Consider the following 24,222-nt stretch of genomic DNA (forward strand, 5'->3'; position numbering starts at 1 on the left):
CCAGATACTGTACTAACAGCGTGGCTCAGTGGAAAGAGCCCGGGCTTTGGAGTCAGAGGTCATGGGTTCAAATCCCGGCTCCGCCACTTGTCAGCTGTGTGACTTTGGGCAAGTCACTTAACTTCTCTGTGCTTCAGTTACCTCATCTGGAAAATGGGGATTAAGACTGTGAGCCCCCCATGGGGCAACCTGATCACCTTGTAACCTCCCCAGCACTTAGAACGGTGCTTTGCATATAGTAAGCGCTTAATAAATGCCATTATTATTATTATTATTATTATTACTAGGTTCTAGAGTAGCTATAAGGTAACAGCCTAGTGGAAAGAGCACAGGTCCGGGAGTCTGAAAAGCTGGGTTCTACTTCCAGCTCCTCCGCGTGCCTGCTGTGTGACCTTGGACAAGTCACTTCACTTCTCAGTGCCTCGGGAACCTCACCTGGAAAATGGGGATTGAATACCTGTTCTCCCTCCTGCTTGGACTGTGAGCCCCACGAGGGACGGGGACCGTGTCCTGCCTGATTGATTGTATCTGGCCTAGTGCTTAGAACAGTGCTTGGCACATAGTAAGTGCTTAACAGATACCACTTTTTTTTTAAAAAAAAGATAATCAGATTGGACACAGTCCCTGTCCCACAGTCTAAGAAGAGAGAGAGAATGGATGCCTTATCCCATTTTACAGATTAGGCAAAAATCTCCGAGAGACCAGGCTGTGCTTCCAACTGCTCAGTTCAGCGCTTTGCAAACAGTGAGCCTGCCAAGCGCTTTGTACTTCCCAAGCGCTTAGTACAGTGCTCTGCACACAGTAAGCGCTCAATAAATACGACTGAATGAATGAATGAATGCCATTCATTAATGGACCGAACATACCTCTAGACTGTAAGCTGGCTGTAGTCAGGGGACGTGTCTACCAGCTCTTGGTATACTGTCCTCTCCCAGGCGCATAATACAGTGCTCTGTAGACATTAAGCAGCCAATAAATCCCATTCATTGGTAGACTGAAGGTACCTCTAGATTGTAAACTCGCTGTGGGCAGGGGGACGCATCGACCAACTCTGTTATACCATCCTCTCCCAAGCGCTTCGTACGGTGCTCTGCATCCAGTAAGAGCTCAATAAATATGACTGATCAATCGGTAGGCTACTCCAATGTTTCAGGGCTTAAACCATGCACCTGGGTGGGCTGGGTCAGTTTTCCTTTATTATTATGATTATTACTATTCATAACAATAATAATAATGGCATTTATTAAGCACTTACTATGTGCCAAGCACTGTTCTAATCCGAGACTGACTTGCCGCTGTTTTCATTCTCCAGGTTTAATAGCATCCAGTCCATCTCAGAGAACTCCTTTGCCGGCCTCACTAAATTGGAGCTTCTCATGATCCACGGGAATAACATCCCGAGCATACCGAACGGGGCCTTAAAAGATCTAATCTCCCTCCAGGTAAGCTTCGGCCACTATGAGCATCAGTCACTACGATTCCTCCAGAATGCTGATTAGACCGCAGCAACTGTCTCTGGTTGGCATCCCTTCGTCCGACCGTCAACGCAGATGCTCTCCGACGCCTATCATCATCATCATCAATCGTATTTATTGAGCGCTTACTGTGTGCAGAGCACTGTACTAAGCGCTTGGGAAGTACAAGTTGGCAACATATAGAGACAGTCCCTACCCAACAGTGGGCCTAACGGAGAGAGCCCGGATCTGGGGGTCATAAGGGCCTGGGTTCCAATCCCGGCTTCGCCGCTTGTCTGCTGTGTGACTTCGGCAAGTCACTTCACTGCTCTGGGCCTCCATCACCTCATCTGTAAGCTATTTGTGGTCAGAGGACATGTCTACCAGCTCTTGGTATACTGTCCTCTCCCAGGCGCATAATACAGTGCTCTGTAATAATAATAATAATAATGATGGCATTTGTTAAGCGCTTACTATGTGCAAAGCACTGTTCTAAGCGCTGGGGGGGGATACAAGGTATTCAGGTTGTCCCGCGTGGAGCTCACAGGCTTCATCCCCATTTTACAGATGAGGTAACTGAGGCTCCGAGAAGTTAAGTGACTTGCCCAAGGTCACACAGCAGACACGTGGTGGGGCCGGGGTTCGAACCCATGACCTCTGACTCCAAAGCCCGGGCTCCTTCCACTGAGCCACGCTGCTTCCCACTGTAGACATTAAGCAGCCAATAAATCCCATTCATTGATAGACTGAACGTACCTCTAGATGGTAAGCTCGCTGTGGGCAGGGGGACGCATCGACCAACTCTGTTATACCATCCTCTCCCAAGCGCTTAGTACGTAGTAAAAAGGGGCTTACGACTGTGAGCCCCATGTGGGACGGGGACTGGGTCCAACCTGATTAACTTGATTAGGGGAAGCAGCGTGGCTCAGTGGAAAGAGCCCGGGCTTTGGAGTCAGGGGTCATGGGTTCAAATCCCGGCTCCGGCAATTGTCGGCTGTGTGACTCTGGGCAAGTCACTTCTCTGGGCCTCAGTTCCCTCATCTGTAAAATGGGGATTAAGACTGGGAGCCCCCCGTGGGACAACCTGATCACCTTGTTTTCATTCATTCATTCAGTCATTCAATCGTATTTATTGAGCGCTTACTGTGTGCAGAGCACTGGACTAAGCGCTTGGGAAGTCCAAGTTGGCAACATATAGAGACAGTCCCTACCCAACAGCAGGCTCACAGTCTAGAAGGGGGAGACAGACAACAAAACAAAACATATTAACAAAATAAAATAAATAGAGTAATAAATATGTACAAACATATATCCATATATACAGGTGCTGTGGGGAGGGGAAGGAGGTAAGGCGGGGGGGATGGGGAGGGGGAGGAGGGGGACAGGAAAGAGGGGGCTTGTAACCTCCCCAGCGCTTAGAAGAGTGCTTTGCACATAGTAAGCATTTAATAAATGCCATCATCATCATCAACTTGTATTTTCCCCAGTGCTTAGAACAGTGTTTGGCCGAGCATAAGCACTTAACAAGTACCACAATCATTACAGTTAACTATTATGTGGAACAGGGACCGTGTCCAACCCGATTAGCTTGTATCTGCCTCAGTGCTTAGTACAGTGCCGGGCACACAGTAAGCGCCGAACTAGTACCATAAAAAAAAAACCCAAAACAACCAAGTGCCTCTCCATTCCTTTTTGGATTCATTTGTTCATTCAACCGTATTTATTGCGCACTTACTGTGCGCGGAGCCCTGTACTAAGCACTTGGGAAGTACAAGTCGGCGACATATATTTATTTATTTTACTTGTACATATCTATTCTATTTATTTTATTTTGTTAGTATGTTTAGCTTTGTTCTCTGTCTCCCCCTTCTAGACTGTGAGCCCACTGTTGGGTAGGGACTGTCTCTCTATGTTGCCAACTTGGACTTCCCAAGCGCTCAGTACAGTGCTCTGCACACAGTAAGCGCTCAATAAATATGATTGATGATGATGATGATGATGATGATGAAAAAAAACCCCAAAACAACCAAGTGCCTCTCCATTCCTTTTTGGATTCATTCGTTCATTCAACCGTATTTATCGCGCACTTACTGTGCGCGGAGCCCTGTACTAAGCACTTGGGAAGTCCAAGTCGGCGACATATAGAGACGGTTCCTACCCAACGACGGGCTCACAGTCTAGAAAGGGGAGACAGACAACAAAAGCAAACGCGTGGACGGGCGTCAAGCGGTCACGGCTCACGCCCGCGATCTTTCCTTTCAAGGTCTTCAAGTTCAGCTACAACCAGCTCCAAGTTATCACGGGGGAGACGTTTCGGGGGCTCGCCAGCCTGATGAGGCTGCACCTTGACCACAACAAGATTGAATTCATCCACCCGCGGGCCTTCGGCGGCTTGACGTCTCTGCGGCTGCTGCACCTGGAGGGGAACCGGCTCCGGCAGCTGCACCCCGGCACCTTCTCCACGTTTTCCCTCCTGGGCCATTTCCGACTCTCGACCGTCCGGCACCTGTACCTCTCGGACAACGCCATCCGGACGCTGCCCGCGGGGCTGTTCTACGGCATGCCCCTCCTGGAGAACGTGTACCTCCACGGCAACCCGTGGGCCTGCGACTGCCGCCTTAAGTGGCTCCTCCAGTGGGACGCGGCCTTCGGAGGTAGGGGTGGAGGGAAACGCGGCCGACTCTGCGCCGCGTTCGGGCGGGTGTGTCCCAGACGAGTTTGTTATACCGCTGCTGAATCCTGAGAAGCAGCTTGGCTCAGTGGAAGAGAGCCCGGGCTTTGGAGTCAGAGGTCATGGGTTCAAATCCCCGCCCTGCCAACTGTCAGCTGGGTGACTTTGGGCAAGTCACTTAACTTCTCTGGGCCTCAGTTACCTCATCTGTAAATCAATCAATCGTATTTATTGAGCGCTTACTGTGTGCAGAGCAGCTTGGGAAGTACAAGTCGGCAACACATAGAGACAGTCCCTACCCAACAGCGGGCTCACAGTCTAGAAGTCTGCTGTAAAATTTTACAGTCTGTAAAATGGGGACTAAGACTGTGAGCCCACCGTGGGACAACCCGATCATCTTGTAACCTCCCTAGCACTTGGAACGGTGCTTTGCCCATAGTAAGCGCTTAATAAATGCCATCGTCATTACTATTATTACCTTCATTATGGACAGACCTGGGGTGGTGTCGACTGACGAGCCCTGCCTCTCTATTTTATGCTCATACAGGAAGACCCTCTGCCTACCAAGAGGGAAACCGATAGCACGGTTGGCTTCGTTCAGCCTCCGGTCTCTCCCCATGGCTACGTTCCTTTGGGTTGGGGGTTTGGGGTCCCTACCTGGGATAGGTGGTTCTGTTTCTGGTTTGTCGATCAGTTAATCAGTGGTATTTATTGAGCGCTTACTATGTGCAGAGCACTGTATTATAAATAAATAAATACGCCCAATACATACGACTGACCGAATGACTAAACGACATCTCCTCCAAGAGGCCTTCCCCAGTTAAGCCTTCACTTCCTCTTCTCCCACTCCCTTTGAACTTTCCCAAGTGCGTAGTACAGCATGGCCTATTGGCCAGAACGCGGGCTTGGGAGTCTAATCCCGCTCTGCCACTTGTCTGCTGTGTGACCCTGGGCCAGTCACTTCACTTCTCTGGGCCTCAGTTCCCTCATCTGTAAAATGGGGATTAGAACCGTGAGCTCCTTGTGGGACAGGGACTGTGCCATCCTGATTGCCTTATATCTATCCCGGAGCTTAGAACGGTGCTTGACACGTAGTAAGCGCTCAATACCATGATTATTACTATTATTATTATTACAGTGTTCTGCACGCAGGTGTTCACTAAATACGATCGGTCAATTCAAATGCCATTTGCCTCAGAAGACCCAGTCGCTAGGGATACCCCCAGATACGTCTTTCAGTCTAGTTCTTTCCCTGAAACCCCGTGGCTTTCTGGTTCCCCAACTAACTGAACTTTTGCCTGTTTGAATTTTAGGGGTTTTGAAATGCAAAAAGGACAAAGCCTATGAGGGAGGCCAGCTCTGCTCCCTATGTTCCAGTCCCAAGCAGCTGCACAAACAGGAGATTCAAACTTTGAAAGACCTCACGTGCGTTAAGCCTCTCATACAATCCCCCCTGAAGCTGAACAGCAGCAGCAGCAGCAGCAGGGAACAGGAGGAGGAGGAGGAGGAAGAGGAGGAGGAGGAGGGAGAGGAGGAGGAGGACGACGGCAACAGTTGGCTCTCTGCGGACGCGTTTCAGTCCTCTCCGTGGAACGTCACCCTCAATATGACGGATGAACACGGGAATAAGGCGGACCTGACCTGTGCTATCAAAAAGCCGGTGAACCTGTCCCAAGTCCACTGGAACCAGAGCGATCCGTATGAAATCGACATCAACGCGACCATCGCCCTGGATTTCGAATGCCCGATGAACAGGGAAAACTATGAGAAGCTGTGGAAGCTCATCGCGTATTACAGCGAGGTCCCGGTCAAACTGCGACAAGAGCAGACGCTCGGCCAAAACCCCTCCAGCGGCTACCGCTACCGGCAAGACGCGGATCACGATGCCCTCTACTACACGGGGGTCAGAGCTCGCGTGGTCGCCAGGCCCGACTGGGTGATGCAACCGTCCGTTGACCTGCGGTTCAACCGGCTCCGGAGCATGGCGGAGAAGGTTCTGCTCTCCTTCTCCACCCGGTTTTCCCAGATCGTCTCCACCAAAGACGTCGGCGGGCGGGGCAGCGGGAGCTGGGTGATGATCGAGCAAGACGAAAGCGCGGCTGGAGCTCGGGCGGTGCTGGCGGGCTCCGAATTCGAGCTGAGGTGCCACGTGAGGGCTTCCGAGAGCCCGGAGATCCTCTGGGTCCTTCCAGACGGCTCCGCCTGGAGAGCCCCGTCCGAAGGTCGGGACGGCAGGTTTTCGGTCCGCGAAGATGGTCGTCTCGTCCTGAGAGCCGCGGGCTACCCGGATTCCGGCCCGTACCGGTGCGTGGCCCGCGTAAGGGACGAGACCGACAGCGTGGCCTATCGGGTCTCCGTCCAGCCTCCGGAGGTCGGGCCGGGAGGCGGCGAGGTGTTCGCCATTGAAAAACGCGCCGGGGAGCCCATCACGCTGCCCTGTGGAGCTCTGGCCATCCCCGAAGCCCAGCTCAGCTGGATCCTCCCCAGCAAAGAGGTGCTCAGTGACTCCTCCAACTCCTCGCGTGGCTTCCTTTTGGGAAACGGAACTCTACTCATCCCCAGCGGCCAAGTCACCGATACCGGGTACTACCGATGCGTGGCCGTCAATCGGCAGGGGATGGACCGTTTCACGGTGAAGGTGACGGTGAGGAGGAAAGGACGCCACAGGCCGGCCAACGGAGGCAAACCGAAGAAGCATTCGGGTCCCCAGACGTCCCCCCGGACGAGGGCGGACGTTATCGACGACGAGGGGGGGTCCGGGGCCGGAGACGGGGGGGATCCGTCCGAGGGACCCTCGGATCGAGAGGCCCCGGGGGGGGCCGCTGCGCGGAGAAACGATGACGAGCCGGGGTCGCCGGCGAAGAAGAACCAGAAAGGTCGGAGGAAGATGAAATTCTGGAAGGGCGTGGAAAGAGCCCCAGAGAGCAACGTGGCAGAGGGCAGAAGGGGGTTTGAATCTCGGCGAAGGATCAATATGGCGAACAAGCAAATCAATCCGCAGCACTGGGCCGACATTTTGGCTAAGGTGCGTGGGCGGAACCTTCCTAGGGGCACCGGAGGACCCCTCGTCTCCTCCCCGGTCCCGACGACGACAGCGCCGACGGCGAGACAGAAAGTCACGCCGCCCCTTCCCGTGCCGAGCCCCCCAGTGAAACCTGACGCAGGGATGACCCCGCCGCCGGAGGAGGCCTCCTCAGACGCCTCCTTCCTCGGCGAAGATGAGCTGGTCTCCCCCGTAGGTCCTCTGGCCGAGAGCGAAGATGATCAAAGACGCTTCCGAACCCCCGGATCCGAACTGAAGCCCATCAGCCCGGAAACGCACGAGCCCGTCCGTTTCCCGTTTCCGGGAGAGTCCGAGGGCGCCTACGCTACGGATGCTCCTTCTCTCAGGACAGAACCTATGGGGACGACTCCTCCCACATCCGGAGCATGCCACACGGCAACCTCCCCCCGCGGGCCATACGCTGAGGAAGCGAGGACGGGGAGCTCCTCCGCGGGAGACGACGGAGGTCGGGCAAGCCCGGCTCTTCCTGAAGAGCTGCCGTTGGATTCCAGTGGCCTGGCAGAGACCGAGACTTTCACGTACTTCAACCCTGCAGCCGCGACTGATTCCCGGCCTGACGGAGGGGCCGGCGCCCATTCTGGCACCTCGCCTTTCCCTCCAGCCGACCTCGTTCCGGTCGGCAATGACGACTTCAGGACTCCTCACCCCAGTTGGGTTTTCTCTTCAGCTCCGCCATTTGAAGACTCGGTCCCCGGAGAGGACCGCGTCTCAGGGTCTCCAAACCCGCAGATCCCCCCATACCGCCTCAAAATTACTGAAAGTTGGGTCACCTCTCCCCCCCATCTGTCAGTTGACCAGAACACGGACGGGGGGCTTCCGATGGGATGGGAGGACGGGACCTCAGAAACAGAATCCTCGAGCGGGAAAAGGAGGCACGATTTGGAAGCCGTCACCGTAACGGGGTTTCCGCTCCGCCCGACAAATGCAAATCCCGTCGCTTCCCTGAAAGGTCCCGACTCAATCCCGCCTACCGTCTCGAAGGACGGACGGAGCACTCCGGAGCCGACGGCGATGCCCGACGGGGAGTTGACGACGCCTAGCTCTTCAGTTACCCAGCATCTGCGAAGGAGGCCCCACGGGAGGAGACGGTTGAGACCCAACAGGCTTCGTCAGGGGCGAAAACGTGTCCGGCCCACAGCCTTGGCCCCGGCAGTTACGGCTTCTAGTCCGACGTGGTCGACGATTCTCAAAGGGGTAGCTAATGCGCCCACTTCGGCTTCTGTGTTCTGGGACAGAACCAGCGTTCCAGATATGTTGGCCAAGGGTGGAGATTTAGCAGCAGCAGTGACCAAATCAGCTTCCCGTAGGAGGGGAAAGAAAAGGCCATCCAAAAATAAAGGGGCAAGAACTACTTTGCTACCGAGGACTTTTGAAACTCGGCCAAGTGCTCCAGCCGAAACTACACCTGGACCTCTGTCTACTAGCCCCGCTGCCGTGCTGCCATCTCCCGTCACGGTTCCTCTCCAAGCTGTGGACCCGCCTGAGGGAATGAATCGTAAAGGACGGCCAACCGCTACCTCAGAACGCCTTCCATCCCAAGAGCCTAGCTGGGAAACACCGTTTAGTGTTTCGGAAGAAGAGGAGGTGAAGAGGCCCGATGCGACCGCCGACGTCGACGACTTCCAAACGGCCACTTTGGTCCCCGGTATATTTTTTGACAGCGTCGGGACGCCTTCCAGCTCTGAGAATTTGCCAGTTTCCGAGTCTGAGGAGGAATCCCTTCCAGGTTCTCCGACTCCAACCAGCTGGGCCTCGCCGTCATCAATGTCATCACCACCGATATCTTCATCATCATCATCGGCAGCATCTGCACCATTATCATCGTCAACATCCGTTACGCCACAGGTGACTCCATCGATTTCCTCCTCAGTCCTGCTTTCTGGTGTGCCAGTGGGCGACTCTGGGAAAATGGCTAAAGAAACGCCAGTTTTCCGAGTATTACCTCCAACCGATTTGCCTACTAAAGCTGACCCAACACCCACCGCCTCTGAACCATCTCGGCGCAATGAAAGGCCCACCGTATTCACTCCCTACGGCAACACACGACATCAATCTACGGGGAAGGTGACGACCGATGCACCGGAGGTTTCTTCGAGACAAGATTTCAAGAAAACCACATTGGCCGCAGAGGACGAACGGAATAGATCCTCTCAGGATTTTCACGGCCCTCCTACCTCTACGCACGCAAAGCTTGAAAAGTCAGTACCTCCAATCTCACCCACCGTCGTAAAGCCTTTCGCTAAGCCCGTCACGACCCCATCGATGGTTTTTTCAAGTACCGTGAGCTCCTCTACTCGGCCGGCGACGAAGGAGTCCAAAGAAAATACTATATTTAACCACGTTGGGACCCCAGAAAACGAAAACTCTGAAGCCGACGGCGAGGAGGCCACGTTTGTTTTGAAGCCAAATGGAGCTCCCACTTCTTCTTCCAACCAGAACGTAATTAACGTCCCTCCCAAACAAGAACGGTTTCAGGAGGTTCCCGGGAAGGGGTCGAACAACAGCTTATCGCGGGCTCCAAATTCTCACCCTCACCTCGGAGTCGTTCCCTTCTTCCATCAGCGCCCGGCTTTGCCTCCTCCGAAATCCATCCCATCAAGGGTCGCCACCACGTCACCTTCCCCGACCGCACGAGGTTCATTCCTCCATCGCGTTACTTCCCAGCCTCCTCTTCGCTTTACCAACAAACCCAGCATAACGGCATACCTGTCCCGGGCTGGAGCGGAGGGAAAAACGCCCATTCCTCCGACAATAACTATTACTACTACTACCACTTCTGCTACTACTACTACGGCGCTTCCGACATCCAGGCCCAAACCGGTCTTTCCCAGTCGATTTGGTCATCCGGGGCAGAACCGTTTCCACGGCAACCCAAACGCTTTGGCCAACAACCACCTTCCCGATCCCACGGAGTCAGCCAGAAGGATGCCCAGCGCGGGAATCCCCTATTACGCCGGGGGCCGTTTCCCTTTCTTGTTTAATCAAAACAGGACCTTCGCCCGACCTGGGGTCCCCTCCAAACCCCAGGCCCCCACCATCCTCCCCCTAGTGAATAAAAGGGAGAGGAAGGTGACGCCAGGACCCTTCCACCGAAAGGCCACTCAGCAGACCCTACCCGAGGTCCCGAGCGGACCCCCGCCCCCGACGACCCCACCGCCGACTCCCACCCCCTCGCCCGCATCCGGTCTGAAGACCGCTTCTCCGACTTACCGTTTCCCAAACCTCATCCCCCAGACGACGCCCACCGTCCCCTCATCCAGGCGCGGCCACTCCGGGAATTTTAAACTCCCATTTGGGCCCAGTACCTTCGGCGGAGGTCAACCTGCAAGTAATTTCTGGCCCCTTGGAGAGAAGCCCCACATCATAACCAAATCTGCTCCGACGTTATCCGTCCTGGCGGAGACGGATGTGGTTCTCCCGTGTGAGGCGACGGGAGAACCCAAGCCTTTCGTCACGTGGACCCAGATTTCCACAGGTATAACGGGGAGATATCTGCATGATGGGAGTATCAGGGAAGATGTAGTAGTTGGGGTAAAAGTGGTAATAATGATGGCATTTACTAAGCGCTTACTATGTGCAAAGCACTGTTCTAAGCGCTGGGCACGTTACAAGGTGACCGGGTTGTCCCACGGGGGGCTCCCGGCCTTCATCCCCATTTTACAGATGAGGTCACTGAGGCCCAGAGAAGTGAAGTGACCTGCCCAAAGTCACACAGCTGGCAATTGGCGGAGGCGGGATTTGAACCCATGACCTCTGACTCCAAAGCCCGAGCTCTTTCCACTGAGCCACGCTACTACTTCTAGTACTTACTACTACTACTATTATTCAATACTACTACCATTGCTTACTGCTTTCAGAGCTTAGAACAGTGCTTTGCACATAGTAAGCACTTAATAAATGCTATCATTATTATTAGTAGTAGTTAAATACCACTGATTGATTGGCAGTAGTAGTAGTAATAGTAGCTGCAGTAGTAATGGTGATGGTAGAATTTAATAAGTGTCCACTTTGCGTGCTGCACTTACTAGGCATTTGGGAAACACAGAAAAATGAAGTCAGATTCCCTGCCTGCAACGAGCTTACGTCAGTTACCTCATCTGTAAAATGGGGATGAAGACTGTGAGCCCCACGTGGGACAACCTAATCACCTTGTATCCCCCCCAGCGCTTAGAACAGTGCTTTGCACATAGTAAGCGCTTAACAAAGGCCATCATCATTATTATTATTATTATGTGCCGAGCACTGTTCTAAGCGCTAGGGTGAACACAAGATAATCGGGTTGGACACATAGGGTTCACAATCTTCAACTGACACCCAGAGAAGTTAGTAATAATACTGTAACTGTGGTATTTGCTAAGCGCTTACTATGTGCCAGGCACTGAACTAAGCACTAGGAGTGGGGACGGGGAGAATACAAGCAAATCAGGTTGGACACAGTCCCTGCCCGACACGGGGCTCCCGGTCTTAATCCCCATTTTACGGATGAGGTCACTGAGGCCCGGAGAAGTGAAGTGACTTGCCCAAGGTCATACAGCAGACAAGAGGCAGAGCCGGGATTATCATCATAATAATAATGGCATTTTGTAAGCGCTTACTATGTGCCAAGCACTGTTCTAAGCGCTGGGGAGGTTACAAGCGGATCAGGTTGTTCCACTGGGGGCTCACGGTCTTCATCCCCATTTTACAGATGAGGCCCAGAGAAGTGAAGTGACTTGCCCAAAGTCACACAGCTGACGATTGGTGGAGCCGGGATTTGAACCCATGACCTCTGACTCCAAAGCCCGGGCTCTCTCCACTGAGCCGTGCTGCTTCTTGGGCAAGTAACTTGCCCAAGACCTCACAGCAGATGAGCGTATTAGGAGAAGCACCGTGGCTCAGTGGAAAGAGCCTGGACTTTGGACTCAGAGGTCACGGGTTCAAATCCCAGCTCTGCCAACTGTCAGCTGTGTGACTTTGGGCAAGTCACTTCACTTCTCTGGGCCTCAGTGACCTCATCTGTAAAATGGGAATTAAAACTGTGAGCCCCCCCGTGGACAACCTGATCACCTTCTAACCTCCCCAGCGCTTAGAAGAGTGCTCTGCACGTAGTAAGCGCTTAACAAATACCGTTATTATTATTATTATTATTATTATTATTATTCTCCCCGTTTTAGACTGTGAGCCCACTGTTGGGTAGGGACTGTCTCTATATGTCACCAACTTGTACTTCCCAAGCACTTAGAACAGAGCTTTGCACGTAGTAAGCGCTTAACAAATACCGTTATTATTATTATTATTATTATTATTCTCCCCCTTTTAGACTGTGAGCCCACTGTTGGGTAGGGACCGTCTCTATATGTCGCCAACTTGTACTTCCCAAGCGCTTACTACAGTGCTCGGCACACAGTAAGCGCTCAATAAATACGATTGATTGATTGATTGATATTACGAGCGGGGTTTAAACTGCAGGGCTGCTGATCCCCAGGCCCGGGCTCTTTCCACCGGGCCAGGCCGCTTCTCATCTTCCTCCTTCTCCTCCTCTTAGGAGCCCTGATGACCCCCAACACGAAGACCCACCGCTTCGAAGTCTTGAAAAACGGCACCTTCGTCATCCGAAAGGCTCAGCCCCAGGACGGCGGGCGCTACCTGTGCACGGCGAGCAACCTGCACGGGCTGGACAAGATGGCAGTGGCGCTGTCGGTCGGCGCCCGGCCGCCCAAGGTGACCGCCGCCCACTCCCGGGACGTCACGGTCTACCTGGGGGACACCATCAACATGGAGTGCCTGGCCGACGGGGTCCCCCCGCCGCACATCTCCTGGATCTTCCCTGACCGGAAGGTCTGGCAGACGGTTTCCGCGGCCGAGGCGCGGATCACGCTCCACCAGAACCGGACCCTGTCCATCAAGGAGGCCGCCTTCTCCGACCGGGGAGTGTACAAGTGCGTGGCGGGCAACGCGGCCGGGACGGACAGCCTGGCCGTCCGCCTGCACGTGGCCGCCCTGCCTCCCATCATCCAGCAGGAGAAGCGGGAGAACATCTCCCTGCCCCCCGGGTTCGGCGTCAACATCCACTGCTCGGCCAAGGCCGCCCCTCCCGCCGCCGTCCGCTGGCGGCTCCTCGACGGGACCCAGATCCGGCCTTCCCAGTTCGCCAACGGGAACGTGTTCGTCTTCCCCAACGGGACTCTCTACCTGCGCCACGTGGCCCCCGAGGACAGCGGGACCTACGAGTGCCTGGCGGCCAACTCCGTGGGGGTCGCCCGGAGGACCGTCCGCCTCTCGGTCCGCCGGGGCGGGGCCGGGGCCAAGATCACCCGGACCTCCCCCCGCCAGACGGACGTCACGTACGGGGGCACCCTGCGCCTCGACTGTTCCGCTGCGGGGGACCCCCTGCCGAGGATCTCGTGGCGGCTGCCTTCCAAGAGGACCGTCGGCTCGCTCTTCAGGTGAGGGACGGTTCATCCAGCAGGGAGTGGATGATGGGGACCAGTGACGGCGCCGGGGTATTTCTTAAGCGCTTTGGTTAAGCGCCTATTCCGGGCGGAGCACCGTTCTAACACGGGACGGGTACGAACCCCTCGGGCCGGATAAGGTCCCCGTCCCACATGGGGACTCACAGTCCGAGCAGGAGGGAGAACGGGCATTGAAATCCCCATTTTACAGTGGAAGAGACCAAGGCACAGGGGAAGCCATAATTATAATAATTATGGTACTTGTTAGGCACTTTCTACGTGACGAGCGCTCTTCTAAGTGCTGGGGGGGGATACAGGGTAATCGGGTTGGACACAGTCCCTGTCCCACCTTGGGCTCACACTCTTTGTTGCCAGCTTGTACTTCCCAAGCACTTAGTACAGTGCTCTGCACACAGTCAGCGCTCAATAAGTACAATTGATTGATTGGTTAATCCCATTTTGACAGATGAGGGACCTGAGGGCCAGAGAAGGGAAGTGACTAGCCCAGATTCACCCAGCGGGAAAGTGGCGGAGCCGGGATTGGAACCCAGGCCTCTGAATCCCAGGCCCGGGCTCTTTCCACTAGGCCAGGCTGCTGCCACTTAATAATAATAATAATAATAATAATGGCATTTATTAAGTGCTTACTATGTGCAAAGCATCGTTCTAAGCGCTGGGAGGCTACAAGGTGATCAGGGTGTCCCACGGGGGGCGCTCACAATCTTAATCCCCATTTTCCAGATGAGGTAATTGAGGCACAGAGAAGTGAAGTGACTTGCCCAAAGTCACACAGCTGACAGTTGGCGGAGCCGGAATTTGAACCCATGACCTCTGACTCCAAAGCCCGTACATTTTCCCTTGAGCCACGCTGCTTCCCACTTAGACACTGTACTAAGCCCTGGAGTAGATGTGATGATGATGGTGTTTGTTCAGTGCTTACTATGTGCCAACCACTGTTCTAATCGCTGGGGTAGATACAAGGTAATCAGGTTGTCCCCCATGGGGCTCACCGTCTTAATCCCCATTTTACAGATGAATTAACGGAGGCAAAGAGAAGTTAAGTGACTTGCCCAAAGTCACACAGCTGACAAGCGGCAGAGTCAGGATGAGGACACATGAACTCTGACTCCCAAGCCTGGGCGCCTTCCACCAGGCCACACTGCTTCTCATCATATAGTGCTTCGCACATAGTAAGCGCTTAACAAATGCCGTTATCATTATTATCATCGTATATAAGATATAATACAATAAGGTCAGACCCCGTCCCGGTCCCACAGTCAAAGTAGGAAGGAGAAACAAGTGTTTGATCTCCACTTTACAAGATGAGGAAACTAAGGCACCGAGAAGTCTAGCGAGTTGCCCGAGGTCACCCGGCAGACGAGTGGCGGAGCCGGGACTAGAACCCAGGTCCTTCGGCTCCTTGGTCCGGGCTCCAGACACTAGGCCACGCTACGAAGGGACACACTTTGGCCACGGTGTCCCAGTGGATAAGGGACCCAAGTCTCCCGGCTCCCAGTCCTGTGCTCTATCCTCCAGAGGCTCTCCCGATATCTTGCTGGAAGGATTTTGATAAATCGGTCACCGTCATTAATAGCATTTACCGAGCACCTAGTGGGGGAAGAGCACTGTTCTAAGCACATGGGAGAGCACCCAAGAGTCCCTCCACCTGTAGCCTTTCGCTCGGTGTTCAGGGCGGAAAGGGATGTGGGCAGAAAATACGGTCAAGCCCCGGGGGCGGGGAGAAGCCACTCTGAATAGCTGAGCTAAAGGCAGAGACTAAATCTGGATGACTAAACCAACGTGTTGCCAACTTGTACTTCCCAAACGCTTAGTACAGTGCTCTGCACACAGTAAGCGCTCAATAAATACGATTGAATGAAAAGTAAGCGCTCGATAAATACGATTGAAGACGTAAGCTCCCTGGGGGCGGGGAATGTGTCTATTTATTGACATTTGGGTCAGTTTAAATTCAGATCAGAGCAAGGAGACCTTATCGGAAGCAAGGCTCCGCACAGAGTAAGCACTTGATAAATACAACTGACTGGAGATGTAAGCTCCCCGGGGGTGGGGAATGTGTCTATTGACATTTGGGTCAGTTTAAATTCAAACCGGAGCAAGGAGACCTTCCCGAAAACAATGCTCCGCACAGAGTAAGCACTCGATAAATACGATTGACTGGAGACGTAAGCTCCCCGGGGGCGGGGAATGTGTCTATCTATCGACATCCGTGTCAGTTTAAATTCAGACCGGAGCAAGGAGACCTTCCCAGAAGCAAGGCTCCGCACAGAGTAAGCACTCGATAAATACGATTGACTGGAGACGTAAGCTCCCCGGGGGTGGGGAATGTGTCTATCTATCGACATCCGTGTCAGTGTAAATTCAGACCGGAGCAAGGAGACCTTCCCAGCAGCAAGGCTCCGCACAGAGTAAGCGCTCGATAAATACGACTGACTGAAGACGTAAGCTCGGAAGGGCTCAGCAAGTATGACCGACTGAGGACCGTAAGCTCGTTGTGGGCAGGGAATGAGTCTGTCTGTAGTTCTGCCGTCCTCTCCCGAGTGCCCGGTCCAGCGGCGTGCACACGGTAAGCGCTCGGTAAATACCAACCGACCGGCTGGCTCACCTTAGTCCGGGGCCGCAGGGATCGGATAGGTGGTCCGGAGGCGGCTGGCCCCTTCTCACCTGGTGGTTTTCTTTTCTGCCCCCCCTCGCCCCCGCTAGTTTCGAGACCAGAAGCAGGGTGCTGGCGAACGGCAGCCTCCTGGTGCAGTCGGTCACGGACGGAGACGCGGGCGACTACCTGTGCGTCGCCCGCAACCAGCTCGGGGACGACTCGGCGGCGCTGAGGGTCGACGTGGCCATGAGGCCGGCCAAGATCGAACGCGGGGCCGAGCCCGACCGCAGGGTCGCGTTCGGGGGGGCCCTGACGGTGGACTGCGTGGCCTCCGGCCTGCCGGACCCCGACATCTCCTGGAGCCTGCCGGACGGCAGCACGGTCAGCGCCCTGATGCAGTCGGACGACGGCGGCGGCGGGGCCAGGCGCTACGAGCTCTTCCACAACGGGACCCTCTACTTTCACGACGTGGGCCTGGGGGAGCAGGGCGACTACACCTGCCTGGCGGAGAACCCCGTGGGGCGAGACGAGATGCGGGTCCGGGTGCGGGTTCTGGCCCAGCCGGCCGCCATCAGGAACAAGGGCGACTCGGTGGCGGACGTGCTGTACGGGGAGGCCGTGAGCGTGGCCTGCGAGTCCCGAGGGGAGCCCGCCCCGACGGTCACCTGGCTGTCCCCGGCCAACCTGCCCATCCCGCCGGCCTCGGCCAAGTACCGGGTGTCCCGGGACGGCACCCTGCTCATCCGGGAGGCCCGGCGCTCCGACGGCGGGAACTACACCTGCGTGGTGCGCAACGGGGCCGGCGAGGACCGCAAGGTGGTCCGGGTGCGCGTCAGCGTCCGGCGGCCCCGCATCAACGGCAGCCCCGCCGCCGTGACCGCCGTCCGCGAGCTCGCCGCCCGGGGGGGCCGCAAGCTGATCGACTGCCGGGCCGAGGGGGTCCCGCCCCCCCGCGTCCTGTGGGCCTTCCCCCAGGGGGTGGTCCTGCCCGCCCCCTACTACGGCCGGCGGGTCACTGTGCATCGCAACGGCACCCTGGACGTCCGGGACCTGCGGGAGAGCGACTCGGTGCGGCTGGTGTGCATCGGGCGCAACGAGGGCGGGGAGGCCCGCCTGGTGGTCCAGCTGACCGTCCTGGACCCCCAGGGCGGGCCCGTCTTCCGCGACCCCGTGGACGAGGAGATCACGGCCGCGGCGGGCCACACCATCAACCTCAACTGCTCCGCCGAGGGCCGCCCGGAGCCCACGGTCCTCTGGGTCCTCCCCGACGGGAGCGAGGTGCCCGGGGGCCGCCGCCTGGGCCGCTTCTTCCACAAGGAGGACGGGGTGCTGCACATCAGCGCCCTGGCGCCGGCCGACGCGGGGCCCTACCGCTGCCTGGCCCGCAACCCGGCCGGCTCCGCCCAGCGCCGGGTCACGCTCGGGGTGGGCCCCGGCCCCGCCCGCCCCGTCAGCGTCCCCGGCGGGGAGACCCTGCTCCTCCACTGCGGCCCCCCGGGGGGCCGGCCCGTGGGGGTCTCCTGGACGCTGCCCGGCGGCCGGCTGCTGGACCGGCCCCAGACGGCGGGCCGCTTCACCCTCTTCGGCAACGGCTCCCTCAGCGTGCGCGAGGCCTCGGGGGAGGACCGCGGCACCTATCTGTGCCGGGCCGCCGCCGTGGACCGCGGCCCGGCGCTGACCAGCGTCCCCGTGGCCGTGACGCCCTCCCCGGCCCCCCGGGTGGTCCGCTCGCGGGCGGGGAGCAGCGTGCGGCTGGACTGCGCGGCCGCGGGGGGCCCCGGGGCCGAGGTCGCCTGGCGGCTCCCCGACGGCTCGCCCCTGAGCGCGGGGCCCCGGGCCCGCCTCTACGGGAACAAGCTCCTCCACCCTCAGGGCGCGCTGCTCATCCAGCGGGTCACCCCCGGGGACGCGGGCTTCTACGGCTGCACCGCCAGAAACCAGCTGGGGAGCCGCTCCCAAACCACCTACCTTCACGTCCTCTGAGGCCCCCGCGACCGAACGGACCGGTCCCTGGGGACCGCCGGGGCCGGAGGGACGGCCGAGGCGCGCGGGAGAGGAAGGCACGAGGAGAGCCGGCCTCGCCGGGAGGTGGCCGAGGCGCTTGGGAGGAGAGGCCGCAAAGGATGACGGCGGGTGGGAACGGGTTCCCGACGACCCCCGGAAAAAGAAATCCAGACACGTGGGGGAGTCATCCCACCGCTCCCGGGATTCCCCTTCCTGTTTACGGGACGCAGGGTGGTCTCACTGCTATCTCCCGCTACCCGGGACATCTTCAACCCAAGCCACGCCGACTGGCCCGAGGAGCACCTTAAGGGTACCAGAGAAGTATTCGCTGTCCGTGAGCTGGGCTGCAGGGACAAGACGTGCTCTGTTTTCGCATCGAAGACGTCCCGCTTAGTTACGCCGCAGCGCTTTCCCGTACCTTAACGCTATGAAACAACTACTAATTTGCCTGTTACGTTTTCCCCTTCGTTTCTGTTGGTTTCGAACCCGAGATTCCCGAGTATGAATTTAGAAAATAAGCGCGATCCATTTCTAATAAAAAGGTTTTCAAACAACAGCTCTCCTATAATGCATGAAAGCACCTCGCCTCCATCCTGGGGAGGAATCCGGTCATCCTGCGAGGATCTCCTTTCAGCGAATCGGACTGTGAAGTGGAAAATGGGGAGCGGTCCTCTCGGCCTCGTTTTCAAAATAAAGTATCGGTCGCACTCCCTGCAGACTTGACGGTTCCGAACCGTCCGTCCCCCAACTTCGTTAATCAGGAGGCGTCCCCCACTTTCAGCTTAATTGCTCCTGATCAGGTATTGGATGGGGTTCAGGCCCCTCAATCAATCAATCATATGTTTTGAGCGCTTTCTGGGTGCGGAACACTGAACTAAGTGCTTGGGAGGGCACAATGTAACAGAGTCCCTGCCCACAAAGACCTTACAGTCTAGAATGTGTCTCGGTGGAAAGAGCCCGGGCTTTGGAGTCAGAGGTCATGGGTTCAAATCCTAGCTCTGCCAACTGTCAGCTGTGTGACTTTGGGCAAGTCACTTCACTTCTTTATGCCTCAGTTACCTCATCTGTAAAATAGAGAAGCAGCGTGGCCCAGTGGAAAGAGCATGGGCTTTGGAGTCAGAGGTCATGGGTTCGAATCCTGGCTCCGCCACATGCCTGCTGTGTAACCTTGGACAAGTCACTTAACTTCTCTGAGCCTCAGTTACCTCATCTGTAAAATGGGGATTAAGACTGTGAGCCCCACGTGGGACAACCTGATCACTTTGTATACCCCAAGCGCTTAGAACAGTGCTTTGCACATAGTAAGCGCTTAACAAATGGCAACATTATTATTATTATTATGGGGATTGAGACCGGGAGCCGCCCGTGGGACAACCTGATCACCTTGTAACCTCCCCAGCGCTTAGAACAGTGCTTTGCACATAGTAAGCGCTTAATAAATGCCATCATTATTATTACTATTAGAAGAGGGGCTCATAGCTTAGAAGACTAGAGTTGGAAGCCACACGGGAGTCTTGATGGGAAGTGAAGATAGCAAGGATGGTGTAGGGATGTTTAACCCTGATCCAGCCCAGCCAGGTTCTCAGGGCTATCATCATCAATCATATTTATTGAGCGCTTACTGTGTGCAGAGCACTGTACTAAGCGCTTGGGAAGTACAAATTGTCCAGAATGATGTCAAACTTTCTCTGTGGACCTGGGATGTCACTGATGACGATGATAGGAATAATAATTGTTCCATGCTTCCTATGTGTCAACCACTGCACTAAGCACTGGGATATTCAGGTTGGACACAGTCCCTGTCCCACATGGGGCTAACCAAGTAGAAGGGAGGACAGGGGTTTAAATCCCCATTTTACAGATGAGGAAACTGAGCTACAGAAAGGCTAAGCGACTCGCCCAAGTTCACAAAGCGGGCGGGCAAGAGACGGTGCTGGAATTAGACTGTGAGCCCGCTGTTGGGTAGGGACCATCTCTCTATGTTGCCAACTTGTACTTCTCAAGCGCTTAGTACACAGTAAGCGCTCAATAAATACGATTGAATGAATGAATTAGAACTGGAGTCCTCTGACTCCCGGGCCTGTGCTCTGAAGTCTGGTTCCCCAAAGCCTCCATTTAGGGGCATGCAGTGATTATTTCCGTGCCTGCCGTACTGTGGTTTGGAGGTCCTGGTGCCATGCTTTTTACAATAAAGAACGTTTTCCAAGCTGCTGGACCCGATGCCGCGGGTAGGCTTCGAGACAGCCGCAAGGTGGGAAACTGTTCGTCGGAATCCGAGACCCCACCGGCCTCGCTGCCAGAACCTGGGCTCGTGTGGAGACCCCGGGGGCCACTTCTGCTGCCCGCGAGGGTCCGAGACAGCAACACTCATAATCCCCTTGGGCTTCTCCAGATGGTGCCTTCCAGAAGCCCAGCCTAAGTAGGATTCTTTTTCACCGTTTGGTTTTTTTTTTTGAAGCGCTTACTATGTGCCAGGCACTGTTTTAAGGGCTGGGGTAGATACAAGCTAATAAGAGGCAGCGTGGCTCAGTGGAAAGAGCCCGGGCTTCGGAGTCAGAGGTCACAGGTTCAAATCCTGGCTCCGCCACTTGTCAGCTGTGTGACTTTGGGCAAGTCACTTCACTTCTCTGTGCCTCAGTTCTCATCTGTAAAATGGGGATTGAGACTGTGGGCCCCCTATGGGACAACCTGATCACCTTGTAACCTCCCCAGCGCTTGGAACAGTGCCTTGCCCATAGTAAGCACTTAACAAATACTATTATTATTATTATTATTATTAATAAGGTTGGACACAGTCCCTGTCCCACCTGGGGCTCACAGCTATATGTTGCCAACTTGTACTTCCCAAGCGCTTAGTACAGTGCTCTGCACACAGTAAGCGGTCAATAAATACGATTGATTGATTGATTGATTGATTAGTCTCCAGTTCTAGCCTCCCAAGATCCCTCTGAGGCAGAGAGAAGCTGACATTAGACTTACTTTACAGAGGTGGAAATCGGGACCCAGGAAGGTCAAGTCGCTCACTGAAGTCACTGATGAGGGAACTGAGGGTCAGAGGAGCAAAGTGACTTGCCCAAGGTCACACAGCAGACGAGTGGTGGCATCGGGCTCAGAACCCAGGTCCTCTTAAACCCTGGCCCATTCTCTATCCACGAGGCCATGCTACTCCCGTATGATCTGAGAGGCTGAGCTATCTCAGAGTACAGAGAATTTCCTGGGCGGATTTTGTGACTGAGAGAAGCATTTGGGCACCTTCCTGCCTTTAAAAAGAATCGTATCTGCCCGTGACCTAGAAGGACTAAGAGTACGCTCATTGTGGACTGGGAATGTGTCGGTTTATCATTGTACCGTGCTCTCCCAAGCGCTTAGTACAGTGCTCTGCAAACAGTATGCATTCAATAAATACGATTGACTGACGCCCTAATGCTTTGAATGTGGAGGGTGCCTTTTTATTGAGCCAAAGAGCAGTCCCATCAACGATCCAATTCTAGCCTCCCAAGATCCCTATGAGGCAGAGAGAAGCAGACATTAGAATCACTTTATAGAGGTGGAAATTGGGACCCAGGAAGGTCGAGTCGCTCACTGAAGTCGCTCACAGTCACTCACTGTACTAAGTGCTTGGTACAGTGCTCTGCACACAGTAAGCGCTCAATAAATATGATTGAATGAAGGAAGGGCACGGAACAGGGAGATGTGGGACTGGAACCTCAGTCTCCCGAACCTGAGATCTAGGCTCTTTCTGCTACACTTGTTGCCTCAAAATACGGCTCGATGACTACAATCCAAGGTTTGGAACCTCTCTTTGAGGTATCTAATGGGCTAGGATGAATTAGAAAGCGGCCTCTCATTCTTCCTGAAGACCTATTTAGGACTGGCCTTTGGGATTTAGACATTTAGGCAATAGATCCAAATTCACATGGGAAATGAAGCTGTCCTAAGGTGTGGAGAACTTTCTCAAATAAATCCCAAATGGTTCATTCAATTACCAGGCATCCCCAGGCTTAAGAAGACTATCACTGCAAGCCCCCAAAGCTCAGGTTAATCCCTGGAAACAATAAACTATTTAGGACTGGACTTTAGGATTTGCACATTTAGGCAATAGATCCAAATTCACACCAGAAGTGAAGTTGTCCCAAGATGTGGGGAACTTTCTCAGATAAATCCCAAATGGTTCATTCAGTTACCAGGCATCCCCAGACTTAAGAAGACTATCCCCTGCAAGCCTTCAAAGCTCAGGTTAATCCCTGGAAACAATAAACTATTTAGGACTGGCCTTTAGGACTTAAACATTTAGGCAATAGATCCAATTCACACTGGAATTGAAGCTGTCCCAAGGTGTGGGGAACTTTCTCAAATAAATCCCAAATGGCTCATTCAATTACCAGGCATCCCCAGACTTAAGAAGACTATCCACTGTAAACCCTCAAAGCTCAGGTTAAACCCTGGAAACAGCACTTTTTTTTCCCTCCATGGTATTTTCAAGTGCTCGCTACGCGCCAGGCTCGGATAGGTACAAGCTAATCAGGTTGCACACACTTGGGACTGATTCACAGTCTTCATCCCCATTTTATAGATACAGTAAATGAGGCCCAGAGAAGCGATAATAATAATAATAATGGCATTTATTAAGCGCTTACTCTGTGCAAAGCACTGTTCTAAGCACTGGGGCGGTTACAAGGTGATCAAGGTTACAAGTGATGTGACTTGCCCAAGTTCACACAGCAGACTAGTGGCAGAGCTGGGATAAGAACCTACTTTTCAGGCATATCACATTGTCCTTTGTTTTCTGAGTTTTGGGCACCATAATTTTGACTATTCTTTAATCAACTGAAGGTAGTTTTGGGTGCTTATTGGGTACAGAATACTGTCATCAGTCAATCAGTGGGTGCTTACTGAGTGCACAGTAGTATATAATGCACTTGGGAGGTTCAAAACAAGAGAGTTGGTATACGGGTTCCCTGCCCTCAGTGAGCTTCCAGTCTAGAGGCCTGATTCACCCATAATTCTGGCATTTAAGGGCCAAGAACTGTGCTTAAGCACTGGGGTTGATACAAAACAAATCCCACATGGAGCTCGCAGACCAATTATATTTAAATCTCCATTTTACAGATAAGGGAACTGAAGCCCAGAGAACTGAAGCGACTTGCCCAAGGTCACACAGCTGGCACGCACTGGAGCTGAGGTTTGAACCCAGGTCTCCTGATTCCACTAGGCCTGCCGCTTCCCAGTGACCAAGCAACTCCATGGGCCAAGAGTCAGGGTGGTAATAACAGGCTGGCCGGTCAAATGATCCGAGCCCATCCTACGTATTATCACCCTTCTCCTGATAGTCTGGTGACTGTGTGTTGCCTTTGGTCAAACTCTAATCACGCCAAGTGTTCGATCTTGTTTTAGCCTAAAATTCAAACGGACTTCGAAAGATCCCGGTGATCTTGAATTTAGCTAGACATGCCCGTAAGGAAATCCTGATCCTTTTAGATGGGTGGTAGATCCAGGAACGCTACTCTATTTCTGGAAAGTGACCCTGGTTTTGTCTCTCGTGGATTTCATATCTAAATTTGTGCAAATTGGAACTATCCCCCTTAAGCACTTGATGCCCCCCACCCCCAAATCCTCAGCCCCACTGCATTTGTATGCATCAGGAGAAGCAGTGGGTAGAGCACAGCCCCGGAAATCAGAAGTTCTAATCCCGGCTCCACCACTCGTCTGCTGTGTGACCTTGGGCAAGTCACTTCACTTTCATTCATTCATTCAATCGTATTTATCGAGGGCTTACTGTGTGCAGAGCACTGTACTAAGCGCTTGGGAAGTACAACATATAGAGACGGTCCCTACCCAACAACGGGCTCACAGTCTAGAAGGGGGAGACGGACAACAAAGCAAAACATGTGGACAGGTGTCAAGTCGTCAGAACAAATAGAATTAAAGCTAAATGCTGGGCCTTAGTGACCTCATCTGTAAAATGGGGATTAGGACTGTGAGAG

The 24,222-nt window shown here is 54.4% G+C and overlaps 1 protein-coding gene across 1 annotated transcript in view; it reads left to right on the top strand.

Annotated features, from left to right (window-relative positions):
- Positions 1 to 18,468, top strand: part of MXRA5 (matrix remodeling associated 5) — a 33,610-nt gene extending 15,142 nt beyond the window's left edge. The window contains exons 3-7 of the mRNA XM_038757160.1: positions 1,313 to 1,442; positions 3,718 to 4,108; positions 5,439 to 10,664; positions 12,714 to 13,614; positions 16,342 to 18,468. Coding sequence (XP_038613088.1) covers positions 1,313 to 1,442; positions 3,718 to 4,108; positions 5,439 to 10,664; positions 12,714 to 13,614; positions 16,342 to 18,217 — 8,524 coding nt within the window. The 3' untranslated portion in view covers positions 18,218 to 18,468. The remainder of the gene's footprint in view (positions 1 to 1,312; positions 1,443 to 3,717; positions 4,109 to 5,438; positions 10,665 to 12,713; positions 13,615 to 16,341) is intronic.
- The last annotated feature ends 5,754 nt before the right edge of the window (positions 18,469 to 24,222 follow it).

The sequence above is a fragment of the Tachyglossus aculeatus genome, chromosome 15 (genome assembly GCF_015852505.1).
Source record: "Tachyglossus aculeatus isolate mTacAcu1 chromosome 15, mTacAcu1.pri, whole genome shotgun sequence".
NCBI classification, from domain to species: Eukaryota; Metazoa; Chordata; class Mammalia; order Monotremata; family Tachyglossidae; genus Tachyglossus; species Tachyglossus aculeatus.